This window comes from Strix uralensis, chromosome 4 (assembly GCF_047716275.1).
Source record: "Strix uralensis isolate ZFMK-TIS-50842 chromosome 4, bStrUra1, whole genome shotgun sequence".
NCBI classification, from domain to species: Eukaryota; Metazoa; Chordata; class Aves; order Strigiformes; family Strigidae; genus Strix; species Strix uralensis.
The window spans coordinates 31,668,191-31,687,477 of record NC_133975.1 but is presented as its reverse complement, the minus strand read 5'-3'; the positions used below and the strand labels follow the sequence as shown (position 1 = coordinate 31,687,477).

Below are 19,287 nucleotides of genomic sequence, written 5' to 3'. Positions count from 1 at the left end.
AGGCTTGTGTCATACCAGCCAGCAGCACGGGGTTGTGCCATATTAACCAGTCCCCTCCCTCCCGCTCTGGAGGATTGCTGAGGCCAACACCGCTTGGCTGCTCTGGACCCTTTCATCAAGTCCTCCTCAACACCATTCCAAAAATGGAGTGATGGAACCTTGGTGGAACCACCATCATAATCTGAAACATTCATTTCCTCTGATTTCTGTCACTCTTCATCATGTAACTCTCGTCTTCTGACTCTTCGCTTTATCAAGATTTTGACATGTACCTCATAGCAGTGATTATCCACACGTTTATTTAAATGATTTAAATACATCTTTAAAAATATAATTTTTCACTTCACTTTTTATTTAATATTGGGATATTTAAAATGCAATTTCACACAAAGATTAAACAAAGAGAAGTTGTTAGATGACAAAAACAATAACTGATTTTTTTTATTAAGAAAAGGTAAACAAAATGCATTCACAAAATAGATAATCAGTACTTTTAAATACCATGAAGAATGACCTGTAAACAGAAAACACTTGTTAAAAGCCCAAACAGGAAATCATCAGCCATACACTGGCTCAGCATTTTTAAGACAATCGTGTATGTTATTCTATGTTAGCTCATGCTAAGATGAACAACTTCTGTCACCATTTGAGATAAGCAAACAGAATTAAAATAGTAAAATGAAAACAAGAGATTGTCATATCAAGTACTTGTTTCCTTCTTATAATTATTACATTTGCAAAATAGTAACAAAACTTAGCCAGCCTTGATATAAAACCTGTCAAACAGCCAGCAAAAAAGAGTCACCCCAGCCAGTTGGGAAACCAGAATTTTGCAAAGTTGATTACTTCGCTGGTTCTCAGAAATTTCAAAGGTAATCACCGATTTGAAGAAAACAGAGGTAGAATACAAGTCAGCCTTCATAATTTTCAAAAGAAAGTCCTTGTAACAAGGTAATGCTTCAGTTGCTCAAGTACTGGTTATTCCTTGAAGCTCACATTTCTGGCAGAGAAAGAAAAAATTTAAAAATAAAACTATCTATTATATTTTAATAATGAGTGTTAGGATCAAAAGTAATACTTAAACTTAGCCTCCTCATATTTTCTTCTGTTATTCCTGAATATCAGCTATTAGCATACTATCTAAGACTCTACATTCAGTTCATTGACTCACTGCTCAAATGCTTAACAAAGTAAACGTGAGATGAGGAGGAAGAGAAAAATTATTGAGAAGATTAAATCAGATTAGAGAAAAAAACAGTTGTAACACTACAGAACGGTAATTACTGAGTACACTTTACTGTGGCAAGCTCCCAGGAAGGAATAAATAAGTAGGGTGAAAGATGGTGATAGTACTACCAAGATCATTCTAATGTAATAGTTCATTGATAGGTTTAAAAGGCAAGATAGTAAAAAATTAAACTGTGTATAAATTCAGTTGTTAAATACCACTTTCTTTAAAAATATATATTTAATGAAAATGGGATATTTTCTGGTAAGATATGGTACAGAGCTGTCATTGTTAAAACTAAGTATACAAACAGTAGGATAAAAATAGTTCACTGTATGGTATTCTTCAAGTATAGCAACTGGACTATTCTTATTGCTCTTGGGACTCACTGGAAAGCAAGGAAGACTAAAGACAATTCTCTACTGATGATACTCATTCTCAGAAATATATTATCTATCATTATCTCAGTCAAAATGTTGATTTGCAATGTAACAGGGTTTGCCTAATGTCTCACCAGTAAATCAAAAGTCATAACTTCTGTTTCATCCCTACTATCAATATCTCATTTGCTACAGTTCCCTTTTTTTGCTTTGTCCAAAAACTCGCAGAAGAAGAGAAAAATTGTTGACAGCGTGGATCATGCCATGCCAACCTCAGTTCTCAGGAAACTTTCGTTTTAAAAGTGAGCTTAAGAACAAGCCATATGTACTTACCAACAAAAATAAAGTTTAAAATCTTTAAAGTTTGGAATTCCATTTCCTGGAGTTTAGCAGTTAGATTCATGAGTTGTTCTAGTATACTGTATAGCTGTTATAGCACACATATTTCCTAAAACAATCACCAATCACTGTTTCTCTCTCCCTATCCTTCCACTCTTCACTGCAATTTATCATGCATTATAGGACAGATGGGTTATAAAGTCAATATCGAGCCTGTAACACATAACTGACATCATCTAAAACAACAAGGATCTCTAAAAGAACGAAAATGTCAGTGAAAACGAGCAGGTGAGAGGTTGATTTTGTTTTCTTTTTTATGGATTCTAGTGACCATGATCTTAAGACATTCATAACATTCAAGCATTAACAATGAAAAATGCATTCATTATTTTCATGCACTTGTTTTAGTGACAGTTTCATCTAATCTGTAGGGTTCAAATGCATTTTAGTTGGACTCTCTCCCACGGAGTGCCTTTCCTTCATTGCTGTCCTTGGAGAGAATTTCATGGCATTTCTCTTAATATGAGCCATTTGTTTGGAGATAACAATAATAGATTTGCAATATATATTTGGATATAATTGGTGGTAATGATGAGCAGGTGAAATATATGTGGAAGCTGTCAGCTCGTGCAAGACCATTAACGAAAACAAGAATGGGAATCCATTACATTACATGGTCTTTGAAGAGTCATTTGCATCTATCGTTTCCAATCAATATTTTATAGTAGGAGAGTCAACAAAAGAAGAACTTAGAACCACCTAAAGTGTGTGAAAATTTAATGTAATTAAAAAAGTATTATTTAGAAACAGTTTAAACCTAACTCGTACACGGAAACAATCTGCTAAAGTCAAATCGCTTACTTTTCAGCTGCTGCTTGATCAGTTGTCCTTACAATGGTACGTTCTGGAGAATGTGAGGGAGACCTTAATGTTGAACTGAGAGGAGGTGAAGCACGTAATGATGATGTAGAGAGACCATGTCGACGCATTTCCTGAATTGCACGCTCTCTACCAACAGATAGCAATTTCAATTACATAACACTTCAGTAATGCAGGATGTTAAAGGAAGAAAACGTAACTTTTTCTTCCATCTTTTTACTTGATGATTTTCACAATACTTTTTAAAGAGCCTTGTTTCCTCAAAATGTCACTCAACTTCTTGTTTTCATGAGAAAGGGCTTTTTCTTTTTTAGGTACAATGGTAAACTCACAAAATTTTTGAGGGAACTCAGAAACTGTGTGAATTTTTTTTTCTTTTTTAATTAAGCAGTTTTCAAGATGAGAATATGAGATTTTTCATGATAATAGGAACACAATTTTCCATAACAGTTTCTCACTATGGAAAAAAGCAACAGTTTTAAAAGTGAGAAAGAAGAAATGAGGAGAGTCACCTCACTGAAAAAACAGCTTCTTACCGTTCAAATCGTTCAGTTGTCAGTTGCCTTTTTAAAACATCACAGTCAGTCTGCAGCTGTGCAACTTTACTTCGAAGTATGGGAACCTCTCTATTATAGCTGCTTCTAAAAAAAATCATGAGAAGCAACAAAGTTTTCTTTGAACATCGCCAGCTAGGAGCTTAGACAAATTGGAACAAGATAAAACAGAAATAGATACTGAACGTGTTTCACACAGATCAAATCAAAGACAAATGAGAAGCAGCAAGAACCAAGTGAACGCAACAGAATGTTTCTGGAAGAGCCTAGGGTGAGAAAGAAGTGAAAAGCTGGCAAGCCTCTCACTACAGCCTTACTACAATACATCATGTTCTTTTTCAGACAAAGGTGAACACAAATGTTTTATAAAAACAGACAAAACAATTAAATCATCAGTTTATTGTTTTACTGCCCTCTGTTGCAACGTGAGATGGTATCTATATGTACACTTAAAAAAAGATGAAAAAAGCAGTAACTATCCACAAAAAATACAAATATAACAAATATGGCTTCAGTAAAAATTCTGTCAAGTAGGCTGGAACTATCTGGCTAGCAATGAACACAACTGAATCAAAACTAAGTAAAGGCTGTATTAATGCAAGCTCAGACAAGCAAAACCCAGAGTCTGAAAGCTTATCAACTACACCCCTGGTGTTTGGGCCCAACTGTTTCAACTGCAAGAATCAAAATGAAAAGCAGCCTTGAAAATCTTGAGTAACATAATTAAATATATTACCCAGAAAAATCATCAGCTTGGACAACTCAGTGCTTGGTTGAAAAACACGATTAACTGCATTATAAAGCAAGCCAAAAAAAAAAAAAATCATTGCGTGTACAACAAGTTGTCTAAACCACAATCTACACAGATATGTTATTCCTTAGAGTCTTCAAAGCCAATATGAGGTGGAGTGCTCAAAAGTCACTTCTGGAGAAGTAGAGATGTACTAGTTTATTGCTAAAGCACTGAACTTGAATTCTGAAAACGATTTCCACTCCTAGCTTGGTCACAGACTTCTTGTCTGGCACCTGCTGGTCTCTGACTCCAGGAAGATGCAAACTACTTGAGATTTGATCCAACGAGAACAGCAGAATATTTTAAAATTGTTTTCCCTATTCATCAGTAAAATTCCTAGAATGGTATCTTGATCCAGTATGTTGAGAACAGATGCAGAAGACAAGAGGTCTCGATGATATCTTATTCTAAGTCCTTCAGAGACAGGCATATGCTTTCAGGATGGAGGTAAGAATTCAGGGCCCAGTATCATTATTGTAAAATAAAGAAAGAAAAGCAGATAGTTTTGTGAGTTCTAAGGTTATTCCATGTCAATGACATTTAAACAAAATTCAGATTGTGAAGTAAATCACTTAAAAATTAAGACATACTTTACTTTGGAACCCCTATGCACAGTAATAAACATATAGTAAGATTACATGATGATATACTATTTGTTCACAGGACATCTGGCTCTTTCACACTAGATACAGACAGCTCTCAACAAACATTTTGGCTATTCAATATTCTCTGTTTATTTAATAATTAATCACTGTAGAGCCTCAAGATCTCATTTACTGTACTATCACCCAAATAGCACCAAGTGACACAATTACTCACTCTTCACAGAGCTCAAAATTACAGCGCTGGAGAACTTCACAAGCTAAACTTGATTTTGAGAATCCTTCTGAAGTCAGAGGTTCTATCAGTACCATTTTATAAATAGAGTGGAAGCACAGGCACAATAAGGCCAAAACTGTAAATAATGTCCAAAAATATTGACACATGATTTTTGTCAGTTAGAACTGAAATTTTGCCAAGTCAAATGAATTTTTATATTTTGCAAGACACAAAGATAATTGTCACATACTTCAGTCACAGGTGTGAGCATCTGAAGTTCCTGTTCTTTAGATGGCAACTACTACAAACTGAAGAGTAGAAAATAAGGTATATACAACTATCTATTCCTCACACCTGAACATTTGCCTAGCAACATGCAGAACCTTTGAGATAAACAGAGGAAAACAATTCAATAGAATAGCCACTATTCCGCCAAGTGAACATTTGCCTTCTTCCTGGAATATCCCATCCTATTAACAATGCAAGTACTGATATTTAAAACAAACAAGAAGGGAACCCTACAATGTGTGTAGAAGAAAAATTGTGAAAAAATTACTATGAAGTTATTTAAACAGAGTTTCATAATGTTTGTACTCAAAGAAGCTAAATTAAATGAAAACCTCCTTCTTTCCTTTCTGAGGTTTGCCTTTTGGTTTGGGTTTGGGAGTTTTTTGTAACTTTTACATTTAATTTCATAGTCAGGACACTCAATTAGTTCCTGTTCTTTGTATGCAATTAACTTTTTTTTCACAATTAACTTTTTTCCCCCCAAGTAAACAAAACTCAACAATTCTAAAACATGAAGCAATGAGTTGCACAGGGGTGATTAATAGTGTCATCATATACATATTCACTGAGATCACTGCTACCTGAGGTGGACCATCATCAGCGGTGAGTTGTAGCCTTTATGTAAGTCAACCAAAAGCATTGTTCTTGAACGTTTGTGTCACCAAGTTACAGATAGCTTTTAACTGTTTAGGTATGCTATATTCTATATCTCATAAGGAAGCATTATCTGTCCTTTTACCTTCCATATATTTCCTTTCTCTCCCTAGCTCAGTGTTTACTAAGTGGGTGTATCTGGTTTTCTTTTCATGAAATTCTACTTTGACTTTACTCTTCACCACCATCTACGTTCAGCTGCTACTCCTCCTTCTTGCTATTTAATGCAGAAACCACTACAGTCACTGGCTAGTGTATGTATGCCCAGGAGAATTACCATGTCACAATGACACATATCATGGAAACTTCAAATTCCCTGCTCCATATCATGAAGAAAATTGTTTAAATCCCCCACTTCTCATACATGAATTTCATATACACAAAAGATACCCCCCTTAACTTAATTGTTCCAAACAGATTAGTCTTTCTTCCATAAAAGTGTTAAAGTTATTTCTACTCTAGGCAGATGCATGGCATAAGAAGTTGCAGTTAGCTATAATGGAAAGTGCTGGCCACATTTAGTGTAGGTGTCAGGTTTAGTTCCATTTATATTTCAAAGGAATATTAAACAATACAAGACTTTTTCCTTAACAGTTAATAGCAGCAAAAGTACTTTTGCTTTTTTAAAGCACTATGACTTCACTATTTATTATGTAAGTGATTCTTACTTTAATCAAAGTAAGGACAACAGGCATCTTCAGGTACGCAATTCACATTCACCATGGGTTTAATCTACTTGGTATTTTTTTGTGAGCAGTACACATATGTTAAAATTTTACTTTCAATTTGCTTTAAGATGCTTGATGAATCCACATTGTTCTAAAGGAGCTAGGACTTCAGAATATTCTCCAATATAAGAACATAAAACATAGTTCAAGACTAAGAAAATTTGTGTTCTCTTAATAATTAAACTCATAGTTAAACTCTTCAAAGCCAAGTAAAAATATGTTTTGCTTAAAAAGCAGAGTTGAATTAAATTGCTTCCTGAAGCTAAGCAGAAAAATCATAACCTGTGAGAGAGGTGGTTATGTATTTTGAGAATTGATACACTCTGATGAAAAGGTTAAATATCCAAATCATGCTGCAAAGCATACATACATTTATAGATGTACTCAACAGAGAAATTAATTTACAAATTATCATGGGTTGGCTGGTTCTGTAGTGGAAATTATGTCTGCAACAGATCAGCTACTTGCCATTAGGTATTTATGTCCACTAAGAGGCTTAGAAGGAAAGGATTTGAGTGATTGCACTGAAAAGATAGCAGAGTTCTATGAGACAAGTGAACTTCAGGAAAGGTATCACCTCCTGTACCTGACTGAGGTAGAAAGAGTCATGACCAACAGAGAAAGTGAAGCCAACTTTCTGGAGTCAGACTGGGGACAAATCCAGAGAGAAACTGAGTGCTTATTCTCAAGACTGTGAAAACTCAGCAGGGTGTTCCTTCCTTTTGGAGTAGGTTTCCTTTGGAACTCCTGTTTAAGTTTACTGCTTGTACTAGTGTTGTCCACCACAGTCCTGACTAATGAAAGCAATAGGAAAGATCACTTGAAGTGAACAATGCCACAAAAGGCCAAAAGACGTAGCTGCAAAAATCTGCCCAGCCAAACTGAACATCAAGAATTTGAGTTTGTGAATAAGTATTGCCACACAGAAAAAAGTTCCTTTGTAAACCAAGTAAGACATACACACGCTTGTTAAAACTTACAGTTTGCTCTCGGCGAGTGTTAGCTTGTCTTTCAATAACTGAATTTCGGAATCTTTCTCATGGGATGTTAAATGATTCTGAAATTCTTTGTCTCTACTAGTAGCCAGCAATGTTTCAAGATTCTGAACTGTAAGTCTCTCACTGGATAACTGCTTTTTCAACAACTCTGCTTCTGATTTTATATCTTCTAATTCACCTAGAACCTAGGGCACAAATTTTATACATTATTAATACACTGGTTTACAAACACACTTTCACGAAGAGTTGTTATAAAAACTGAAATGACTGGAAGTTTTGTAAAAGTGAATAGGAAACAGCTCACAAAACAAATTAAAGCCTACAATTATTTAAAACTATACTTAGTTAAAAACTATTCAAGCTGTACATCTGTCAGATGTTTTACTGGGGACTGGATTACTGAGTGTTGGAAATGCTTAGGTGAATACCCAGAACACTAATTGGCTTTTAAAAGCAGTAGGAACTTGCACAAGTAGAAAAATAGTATTTACTATACTTCATTCTATTTGATGAGGTTAGCTCACAATTAGCTTCTTGTTTTTTGCTGAAAAGATAAGAATGCTTGTTTTCCTCATTAATTCCATGAATATAAACAAATTCTATGGGGATGAGAACTACTGTTCTCAAGGTCTTGACTATTACAGTAACAGAAAGCTTGACCAAGTCACTAAGTAGACACAACAATCAGCTGTAAAGAAAAAAGTTCAGAAATTATGGATATTTAGAAGTGTTTAAACTATTTCAAAATATTTGATGAACTTTAGCTGAGTTTACATTTCAATTTAATTTAAAAAAATCCATTAGGGAAAAGTCTTCAATGGCTAAATAAGAAGTGCAAGTGCACTATTCACTTTTTATGAAAAGTTTAAAATTGGAGTAAATTAAAAAACAGTACATAAACCCAAATATATATAATTTGTCTCTGTGGTATAGCAAAAACCACTGCTGTCACATTTTGTAGTGATAATGAATGAAAGAAACTCCTTTCTTTTTGTACAAAAAAACACATAGATCTGTATTCTGCAAGATTTATATATAAATGCAAAACAAGTGGTGTAAATTGTCTTACTTGGCTCTCAGAAGTAATTTATTCTTTACTCCAAAAAAACATTAAAAGCAAAGGAAGGTATTTTATTATAGCAAATTAAATTTGCCTTTGCTGCTTACCCTTTCATAATCCATGCTTTTGGATGTCAGCTGTCGAGATAAAAGTTCTTTGTTAGACTCAAGCTTTACACAGAGTTCCCTCACAGAAGCCAGGTCCGCCAACACAGAAGACTTGTCCTGATTTTCACGCTTAACATCCTCTTCCAATTTGGACATATTTTTTGTAATGGAGGAGATCTGGGATTCATATGCTTGATGTGCAACAATATGCTAAAAAAACACAAATATGGATACCCCTTCAGTGTTAAATGTTAACAGTTCTCTGTTGGATAACAGGAGGGGTTTTTTAATACTTTCTTTTCCCTTCAAAGTCAACTTTCCCTATAAGATTAACTTTCTATTACATTCCTCTCCTTTCCTCTCCCTAAATCACAGCTAAGAACAACTAATAAACCATCTCTCCAATTTTTAATCACCATTGTGAAGAATTTACACAAGTACTATATGAGAGTGGAATGAGGCTGGATTCCAGCTTCAGAAGAGAATTAAAAGCTTAAAATCCCACAAAATACAACCTATTCTTTATTCAGCTTACAATAGTAAGGTCTCTCACATTTTGGGGTAATTAAAAGCATGAGACGAAATATGGTCAATCCACAACTATTATACTCTAAAACTTCCTTGATCTCCATGAAGTTACTTCTTCTAAAATATAAACCTCAGTATTTTCTATGCTATTGGTCTAGGTTTTGGTATTATGGAATCCTGATTCTGGATTTGGACTGCTACGACTACTACTACCAGATTTTTACCTTTACCCCAGCCACCAATGCTTCAAATGCTTCCTTCAAAGCTTCGAAGAAATGCAAGAACTAAGCTTACCAAATACTCATAATGTTATGTGCAAATATTTTGAAGCAACGAAACAAGATTCTTACAGAGACAATAACCTAATAGCAATGATCACCCAACAGAAGACATCTAAAGGTATTTAAGTATATGCTGCAACTGAAATTTTGGGAAAGCAAGGAAGGGAGAAGGAAAGCACGTCTAACCAAACTCAGTTACTGTTTCAAGAACTCAGTGTCCACAGTTGAAACGTTCATGTATAGGAATTATTTTCCATTAAAGCATTAAAAATAGTATGTTGACTTTATTGAAAAACACTTGAATGTATCCCACTTTCCTTGACAGCATTTCATTGCACAAGTTATTACCCCTTGAATCTCTTTTTCCAGAAGTTCTACTCTCTCCCGAAGATGTCTCCGATCTGTATCTACAGAAAGGAGTTCAAGTCGGATTGAGCTGCTTTCTCCTTCAGCTTGATGAGCCTTCATTTCCCAGTCTTCAGCTTGCGTATGCAGCATTCGGAACTTCTCTAGCAATTCTTGGTTTTCTTTTTCCTAGATGAAACAGTAAATTACTCTGCAGTGATCAACATATCTTCAAAGTCTTTAATCTTATTTCATGCCTACTCGCTACAATCTCTTAGTTTTCTCAGAAGAAAGTAGAATGTTCTCCATTTTCTTAATCCCACTATCTAGCAATCACTAAAGGGCATCATCCCTTTTGCAAATCCAAATACTAAATAAATACAGTGATGGCATTCAGTTTTATTAAATGGAAGTATTTACACTTAGCAGTTGCTAATGAGTTTCAAGGCTCCCAGGGGAGGAGTTATCTTGGATCTCTGCATTGTCAACGGTCACATTACTGAGGTGTACTGATCCCGGTGCTGCCTTTTTCAAGAAATTCCAGCAGGAGTCCGTTTTCAGCTCTCTTACTTGCTGTCCTCCTACAAATATTTTTATTACAGCAGTACCTGAAAGACTGATAACCCATTCAGGCATATACACCTAAACAGTCCATCATAAAAGTAAAAACTGCAAGCTTTAGTGCTTACAAGTTATGCAGTGATAGAACAAATCTTGCTTGTGAATTTTCATCTGACCTAACTGCAAGTGCATATTATAAAGCAGTGATTAATTATTATTCTTTATTTAGCTCCATTCCCTTCTTCCCCTGTTCATGTAATGCACAGCAGGATAAGCATGTTGCTAGTATGAACCAAACTTATCCAATGAGGAAAGCTACTGATTTTGAAATTCATTCTGTTTCCTGCAGAACTTGAAATGTGCAGACAGAATGAGGCCGGGCACTAGGAAACAGAAACTCATGATTAAGCAAGTGAATATTGTGCAGAAATGTAAATCCTTATCTCCACAGGCAACATCCTGATGTAGCACTAGGCAAATCCCTGAAACCAGCCTTGTGTAACTGGTCACTGGCTGTATATTCTACAGCTTCTTGGTACCCGACTTGAATAACTGGACTCATTTGCCAAAGATGTGACCACATCTGTAGCTGAAGTGCTTTGGACATATATTATAAAATTCTTAAAAACTAAACTTCCAAGTGTTTTAAACTGAGAGTTCTAAGCTAAGATACTATTGATCTTAATTTTTTCTCTATGATTCAGTTCCTACTTGTAAAATGTGGTTGAATTTACATGCATTCATCTAGACATACAAGTCAAAGTCAGATCAAAACTCTTTCTTTCCCATTCAAAGTTGCCAGTTCACATTGTCTTATCATAAACTCTATTTGTTTTAAACGATTTTAAGTTTTAATACACACGTCACACTTTTGAACCCAAGAATCAGGATAAAATACATTTAACAAGACAACTGTTTTGTCAGTACAGCAAAAACGCTGAATTGTTATTCACAGAGAAAACATTCCAGTGTGCTATTTTTCACTTTCCTGCAGAACTACATATAAAATTTCTCATTTTAAAAGGTGTAGAATATTAAAAACCATCATATAAGCTGCTTGTTGCCTACAATCATGAAATAGTACCAGATATTTTACTAGTTGCCTTGTCAAAACTCAAAAAGCAAAACGACTTTCAAACATGATTTGTTTGTTATTCTCCAGTGTTACAGCCAATTGAAACATAATTAATGACATTGTGATGTGGCAGAATTTATCAGTGCTTCAGATCTAATAAGGGTTTGCATGAATCCACTAGTAGATTGAAACACTGCAGAGCAAAGAAGGAAAAAAAAAAAGAAGAAAATGGGACAGGCAGGGAAAACAGGACCCAAACCATATATTTCTTTTTTTTTTTATTGTATCCTAACAAGAATGTGTTATACTCTAAACCCAATGGATTTATTGAAAACTGGAATGACTGCCTATAGATTATACTTTTACCTTCGAAGCCATCAAGGTCTCAAATCTGGACACTTCAGTTATATAATTATGAACTCTGTTTTTCATTTCTTCTTTTTCACGTACTGCATCTTCAAGCTCAGTACTGATAGCCTAAAGAGATTACATAAAGGCAAAACAGTGCATTAGAGTAAATTAATCACTGTATATTACTGTATCAGACTAAATCAAAGTAATTGCATATGCCCTAGATTTCATTCTAGTCTACTTTTAAGTAATTTAGTCAAAGCCCTTGGGGATTTGTAGAGTTCAGAAATATCCTCTACCACCTCAGATACACCAAAGAGCTTTCTGGGCAAGAATAATCATAGAAAACAATGAATATCATACCAGTTCATAAAATCTGCAGCTTCCCTACTGATCTTTGGAAAGTTCAACATACAGATGTTTGGCAGCTGGGATTCTTCTAGCCTTAAGATGCACTATCCCTGAGCGAAGGCAAGTTTTGTGTCTCTAGGAAGTCAACTTTATAACAAAATAACATTTATTTTAAAGTGTAATTGCAAGATAAAATAACTAAATGCATTATTAAGATCATATCTAGACATCAAAAATGCACCATGGAATTTGTTTGAGATGTGGGAACTGCTAATTCTGGCCCTTTCATGTTCAGCTCTCACCTTTCTCTGAGTCCTCTAGCCCAGAGAGCCAAAAAGGCAAATATCTTCTTCTATCCCTACTATCAAATGTAGGGGAAATAAAGGATATTGCCTTATTTCTTTCCCATCTTCTTTTTGTGGTATCTTGATATTCATTAACAGCAGCCTTAGAACTGTGTGCCTTATTTAGCGTATGCTGAAATCAGTCTGCTTGTCTCTGTGGTAGCCTTCCCAAGCACACTGGGAAAGCTTCGTCATCACATGAGGATAATATTTCATATTTCATCTTACTAGAAACCTGTGTGAATGGCATCTCTAATTTCAATAATACACCCACGTATCTATCTATGTATCTATGTACCATAGGTTTTGCAAGAACTATTCAGGGTACTCCATCACTTAAAACATCTTGCTATATTGTATTTTCTAGCTTCAGACTCAGATGGGTTGACTGAGGGGAATTGAAATAAATGTTTTAGCTAACAAGGCCCTGATTATTTTTAGTGTTGGCATTTACAGAGAATTCAAACAAACAATTGTATCTCAGCATCAAAATTGTACAAGGCATTTCAGTCTCATGATAAGCTGCAATAGTTGTATTTGCTATACAAATTGAATGTAATGAGTTGCAAAAAAATTCTGGGCTAGTTCTGTAAATCACATTCACATATTCTCTACATAGTCTTTCTAATGTTTAGCCCAATAAAAAAAATGTTACTTACCCTATAAAACACTGGACATTTTTGTTACATATTGTCCATATGCACCCTCTATTGTACAGGGACATCCACGGCATGCATTTGGATCTGGGAGGCTTTTGGGCAGCAGTAACCAGCTGGTGTGCAAAACCAACTCATTATTCCTCAAACAATGTAAGGGATTAACAAGACTGAATGCACTTCAGGCTCTCCAAGCCATGGATCCCAGACCCAGAGAATTCCAAGGAAGAAGAGATGGAGCAATGGTGATTGGGAAGAGTGCAAACGGACGTATACTACATAAGCCCCTTATGCTCTTGGAAGAATGAGCCTTACACACCAGTGGTTGGTTTAACTTATGGACCCCTAGAGAACACCTCCAGATGAAGATGCCACAAGAATAATAACGATGATAATCAAACAGTTTAATTCACTGAGTCTGTCAACTATTTCTGTCTTGCAAAGTTTTTATTTAACCTACACCATCAACTTGAGATAGCTCAGCTTTCAATAAAATATTCGATACCCTACGAAAATGCCTTCCTCAAGGCATTAAAGATTTTATTTCAACTTTCATTCTGTAACTGATGTAAAGTGAAGTCATGCTTTACAGCATGCACTTTACAAGGAAATGTATTTGCCCATCAGCAGCTGAGAGGTACTGTATACCTCCCAACTGGAAAGCTGACTGCGAAGACACATGAACCAACTCAAGCGTCCACTGGGCAAGCATAACCCACTTCCCACCTGCATTTTGGCCTAAAGCTACTGACTGGGTAGCTGTTAGCATGGAGGTACCTTATGGCTCTAAACTACTGCAGAGCTAAGGAAAGATGAAATCATATAAAACTAATACAAATACAAAGATATAACAGAAAACTCTGCAAGCAGTCAAATAAAGTACCTGGACAGAATGTCCACAAAAAACAAAAGCCACACACAAAAAAAGATGCAATATACAGCCGAACTCTAAGATACAACCTCACCATGACACCTACCTTACCAAGGCAAAGACAATCCAATAAGAACATTCCTCTAGGGAAATAGATGGCACATTTGAATTCACCATCTAAAAACCCCACACAACCTTGACACAATGGAAGGGGAACCCCTCCTATTCCCATCGACTGTGCATCCTTATCCATTCCTGAAATCAGGAAACAAATTCAGACTATTCAGGACTATCATACCTTAAAAATAAGTTTTCTTCAATCCCTTGTCTTGTAGCTTTTAAACCCTCTTATACTTTCTTCCCCAACATTAACCTTTCCCTATTCCTCAGTGAAAGCAAGGTCCCTGCAGAGCAACACACATGCATGGCAACTAACCTTGCCAGAACTGGAAAGTCAAAACCTGCCAATACCTCTTTAACCACCATCATTACCAAGGCTCACAGAACACAAACATTAACATCTGCATTCCAAAACATTCTAATCTCAAAACATGGCATACCCCACTCAATACATCCAATGCTTCATGGAAACCAGATGAAGGAAGCTAATGAATCGCTATGCACCAGAACAAATTCCAGTGTGCTAGCAATTTCCTCCCTCTCCCTTTCACCTGGCTAATAACCCAATACCTGCTTTTGTGGTTTCTTGCTCTCTCTCAATAACCCCTGTTCCACAGATAATAAAAACTAATTTTTACCAATTAAATACCAGCTACCAAGTGATACAACCAATTAACATAATTTCATTATAGTGTAAACAATTATGTCCCAGATTTATTTTATTTAGATTCCTTTTTTAATCTGAGGAAGGGTGACTAAACTGAAAGTTTCTGTTACTCCTTCACTGTGTTGAAAACGCTTAAGTATCTAAAGTAATTGCTTTCACAATTTCTGCCCAGTCATTTTTAATATCCCAGTGTTCAAGAAATACCAATAATTAAACATACGAAACCAAAATTGAGGATACAGCAGTTTTGATGTACCACTAGATGTAAGCAAGCAATAAATAGTTTACTACTTCAGTATTACGTACTGCCTTCATACCTGGTTTTCTCTGGCCATTGTAACTAGGTCATCTTGCAGTCGTCTGTTTTCTTTCAGAGCTATTTCCTTTACTCTTCCTGTTTCTGCAAGCTCTACATGGGACGCATCAAGCTGGTGATGTAAACTAGATATCTCACGGTCTCTGTTGCTCAGCATGTCCTTCATCTGGCTATCAAGTGAAAATCTTATTTAAGTTGTTCCTTCTCATACTATACGACATACTGCTGAAAATGATCAAACGTGGATTTTGGATATGGAAAAGCTTTTTTTAAAAAAAATTCAAACAAAATTCTTGCACTCTGAAGGGCTGACAAACTAAGCCTAAACATAAACATAAGGATGTAAAATTTCAATATGCACAAATAAAATGGAATTAATCAACTTTTAAGATGCATCTTATTATGCAAATGGCAAGTACAGACACTTATGTTTATCTGTGTTTCGTAGTGGTTACAGTATGTTATCCATTGCATATTTTATAAACCGTAAAGGAAGAAGGCAGATAGCTTACACTTGAAAGACAACAATCAAAACAGTAAGGAAGAGATTAAACAAAAAGTAGAAATCTAAATATGTGTGAATTGAAGTAAACTTTTGCATTCATTTTTTGCCACAGACACATCATGCATCAATGTACGAAATAGTCAGTTACACTGGTCTTCAGGTGTTTAAATGTTGATGTTTAAATATTTTCTTTTTAAAAGTTATAGCTTTAAAAGTCATACTTACAAAGAGGCAAGAAAGAAAGATCAGATAAAGCCCAGCTAAAAACTACATATTTTAATTAAGAGTGCGCTGGCAGCTTAAGCTGGAAGAATTAGCTTGCCAATAATTAAGAGTTCAGCTCTGAGTTTTACCTAGGTCAATCTAATAATATCTAGTGGAGGACTTAGAATACTATAAAGCTACTTCTTAACTGAGAATTAAGAAACGTTACCAATTTAGGAAAAATAAGAGACAAACAATTGTCAATGGCTGGCTTAACAGTATTTTAGCAGCCTGCAATATAATTGCAGGGAAGTCTCTTCAAAAGTTGTGTACATCCTTCTCATCACACTACAGTCCTTTACTTGACTTTACACCGACTTAACTCCATTTCACCTAAATAACTAAAATACCCATCTACTTTCACTTTAAAACCACTGGATAAAATAAAACCACTGAGGAAGGCATCCTAGTCTTTACTTACTCTGTTGAGGACTCCAGCTCAGAGAGAGTTAGACGTAAATGAGTAATTGTTTTTTCCTATGAAAATAAAAGCAAAAGTTGTATTAGGTATTATTATACTGCAGCATAACAGGATACTTCAAGTTAAAGAACATTACATTTAAACCTTTATTTTACCCTTCACCAATAAGTAATTCCATCTTTGCAAATTCAAATTTACAAGCTTATTGTCTTTACTGAGAAAGGATTGTCTTGTCATCAAAAAAACAGAAGTAAGCTATAGATTCTGTCACCTCAGGCTAGAACCTTATATCTCAATAAATACCTCCTAGTGCAAAATGCAAAAAATACTTCTTTGTTTTCTTGGAGTGTTTAGGGAATACACTAACAACCATAATTAGAATACCGTTGAGTTGGCAAATGACTCTTTGTATTGGCCAAGTCCAAACATAGTGTTTATGTGAGGCCTAGAGCTCTGCACACGCTTTGTCATCAAGGCAAAATGTCTCCCTAAAACACAACTGCCGTAAAAATCCCCAGACCGACTGCAAAGGAACGCTTTTACTGCACATACCTTGTTAGCTAAGTTGTCATCTAAGCATGCAATTCTTTCCGTTTTTTCATCTACCGTTTCTTGAAGACTGTCCTTTTCTTTGTCCAAGACAGTAATAGTACTTCTAAGCACATTGACTGCTTCATCCTGCGAAGTGCTCCTCTGGTTTAACCTATCTGTAAAGACACAAATAAGTACTTTCTATTTTAAAAACAGGACATAAGCGTAAAAATAACTAGGGATTACCTATTTCCTCCTCTAGCTTTACAATTTCTTCTTGAGCTGACTGCAGTTCATCCTTTTTCAGGGACAGTCGGTGCTGTAAATCTTCAACAGACCTCTGCAGTCGGTCATTTAAGAGCCTGGAAAATCGGTATGCAGTTGAAACAAGTCTGGGACCTATTCAGGGCCATCAGCTGATGGCTCTTAAGCTGCTTGAAGTGCTGGAACAGTTCCAGCATAACCTCATGGCAGGCTTGTGTCATACCAGCCAGCAGCACGGGGTTGTGCCATATTAACCAGTCCCCTCCCTCCCGCTCTGGAGGATTGCTGAGGCCAACACCGCTTGGCTGCTCTGGACCCTTTCATCAAGTCCTCCTCAACACCATTCCAAAAATGGAGTGATGGAACCTTGGTGGAACCACCATCATAATCTGAAACATTCATTTCCTCTGATTTCTGTCACTCTTCATCATGTAACTCTCGTCTTCTGACTCTCGCTTTATCAAGATTTTGACATGTACCTCATAGCAGTGATTATCAGCCATACCACATTTTAAGGAGCAACCAAACTGACAGCTACAGTTCTGATCCTACTTTTAAGAAATATAGAGCCTGAAAGATACATGAAACCATCAACCCACACAGTTGTTTGCTTAGCAAGAAATATTGGAGTGACCTAGGAAAAAAAAATGCAAAACAAAACTCCAAAGTAATTAAATGGACTATTTACAAAACAGGTCAGGAAATAAAAATCCCTCTGAAGTGGGATACCACAAAAGCTAGAGAAGCTTATAATTTTTTAAAAAGACACTAATCTGGAACACAGCATGTCTGCAGATAAAGATTGCTCTCACTCAGTTTAGAGTGAAACTTTAGAGGGGAAACAAAAAAGGGGGGGGGACCTCAAACACAGCTATACCATGCACAAAGTAGAACCAAATGCTGAAATCTCTGTAACCCTATTCCTTATCTCCTCCTTTTTATAATATCGATGCTTTCCACTAAAGTTATAAGGAACCTAACAAGATATTTCAGTTTTATGAATGTTGTCACTATTTTACCAACAAATACACTAACTGCTTTGCTAACAGCCTTCTTTGTAACTGGGAGCATTAGATGAACTCAAAGGCCTGCTTCTCAGCTTCAGTTCTTCAGTTATCCACCCTGCTATTGTACTGTTATACAGTGCAGTATAGTACTGTTCGGGTGGGGGTGTGAGCCAAGGACCTTGGTTTCCCTTGTAAAACATCCAAAAGATCTCATCTACAGTATTACCTATCCTGTAGTGACCTCTTACATCAAAGGCTGTCATTTCCACCTAAACCAAATACCAGATTTCCAAATTTCTGCCCAGATTTATTCAATACTCTATTTCCACTTTCTCTAAGTCTCCTTCTTGTTCCCTCACACCTAGATAGTTGCCTGGACCTCTTTTCTAAAACAACTTTAAAAGACTACAGCAATGATCCTGCAAGTTTAAATAGGCCTTTAAAATACATGGGTATACTTGATCCTCCAGTTCTGAGCAAGTTGGTCAAATCCCCACAGGCTGTGTATATGGATTGTGAGATATCAACTTTCAAAACTGTAGTATGTGTGTGATAGTATTACCACATGAAAGAGAGTGACACAAGAAAACCAGTTCAAGTAAAATGCCATTACAAAATGACTCTCCATGAACCACGCAATTGCGGAATATCATTGCCTAATGCTTGGCACAAAATTTTCAGTATTACTGACAACCCTGTAAAACTGGCACAATTTACTCCTACTGCTGCAGTTTGAAAGGTATCTGTCTTCCTTTTAACACACAGCATTTGGAAATCCTTTTAGAAATTTTCTGTTCTGCTACGTTCATAAGCAGAGAACATGGTTGTTAGAGGAAACAAATCTAGAAGGAGGAGAAAATTTTCATTCACAATTAGCCACGAAAATTATCAGTATACCTGGTCATCAAATAAGTCCAGGAGGAGCTTGCTGTGAAAAGCCACCACAGCACTTTCCTTACTCATATTTTTCCTTAAGACAAAAACAGTACCAAGTGATTTTGA

General features: G+C 35.9%; 1 protein-coding gene across 1 annotated transcript in view; it reads right to left on the bottom strand.

The window, feature by feature from the left end:
• Positions 1-331: 331 nt before the first annotated feature.
• Positions 332-19,287, bottom strand: part of CEP135 (centrosomal protein 135) — a 34,457-nt gene continuing 15,501 nt past the window's right edge. The window contains exons 16-26 of the mRNA XM_074866249.1: positions 17,261-17,376; positions 17,036-17,190; positions 16,484-16,539; positions 15,295-15,463; positions 11,984-12,094; positions 9,985-10,170; positions 8,828-9,037; positions 7,643-7,845; positions 3,363-3,467; positions 2,809-2,955; positions 332-1,000 (exon numbers count right to left, since the gene is read on the bottom strand). Coding sequence (XP_074722350.1) covers positions 979-1,000; positions 2,809-2,955; positions 3,363-3,467; positions 7,643-7,845; positions 8,828-9,037; positions 9,985-10,170; positions 11,984-12,094; positions 15,295-15,463; positions 16,484-16,539; positions 17,036-17,190; positions 17,261-17,376 — 1,480 coding nt within the window. The 3' untranslated portion in view covers positions 332-978. The remainder of the gene's footprint in view (positions 1,001-2,808; positions 2,956-3,362; positions 3,468-7,642; positions 7,846-8,827; positions 9,038-9,984; positions 10,171-11,983; positions 12,095-15,294; positions 15,464-16,483; positions 16,540-17,035; positions 17,191-17,260; positions 17,377-19,287) is intronic.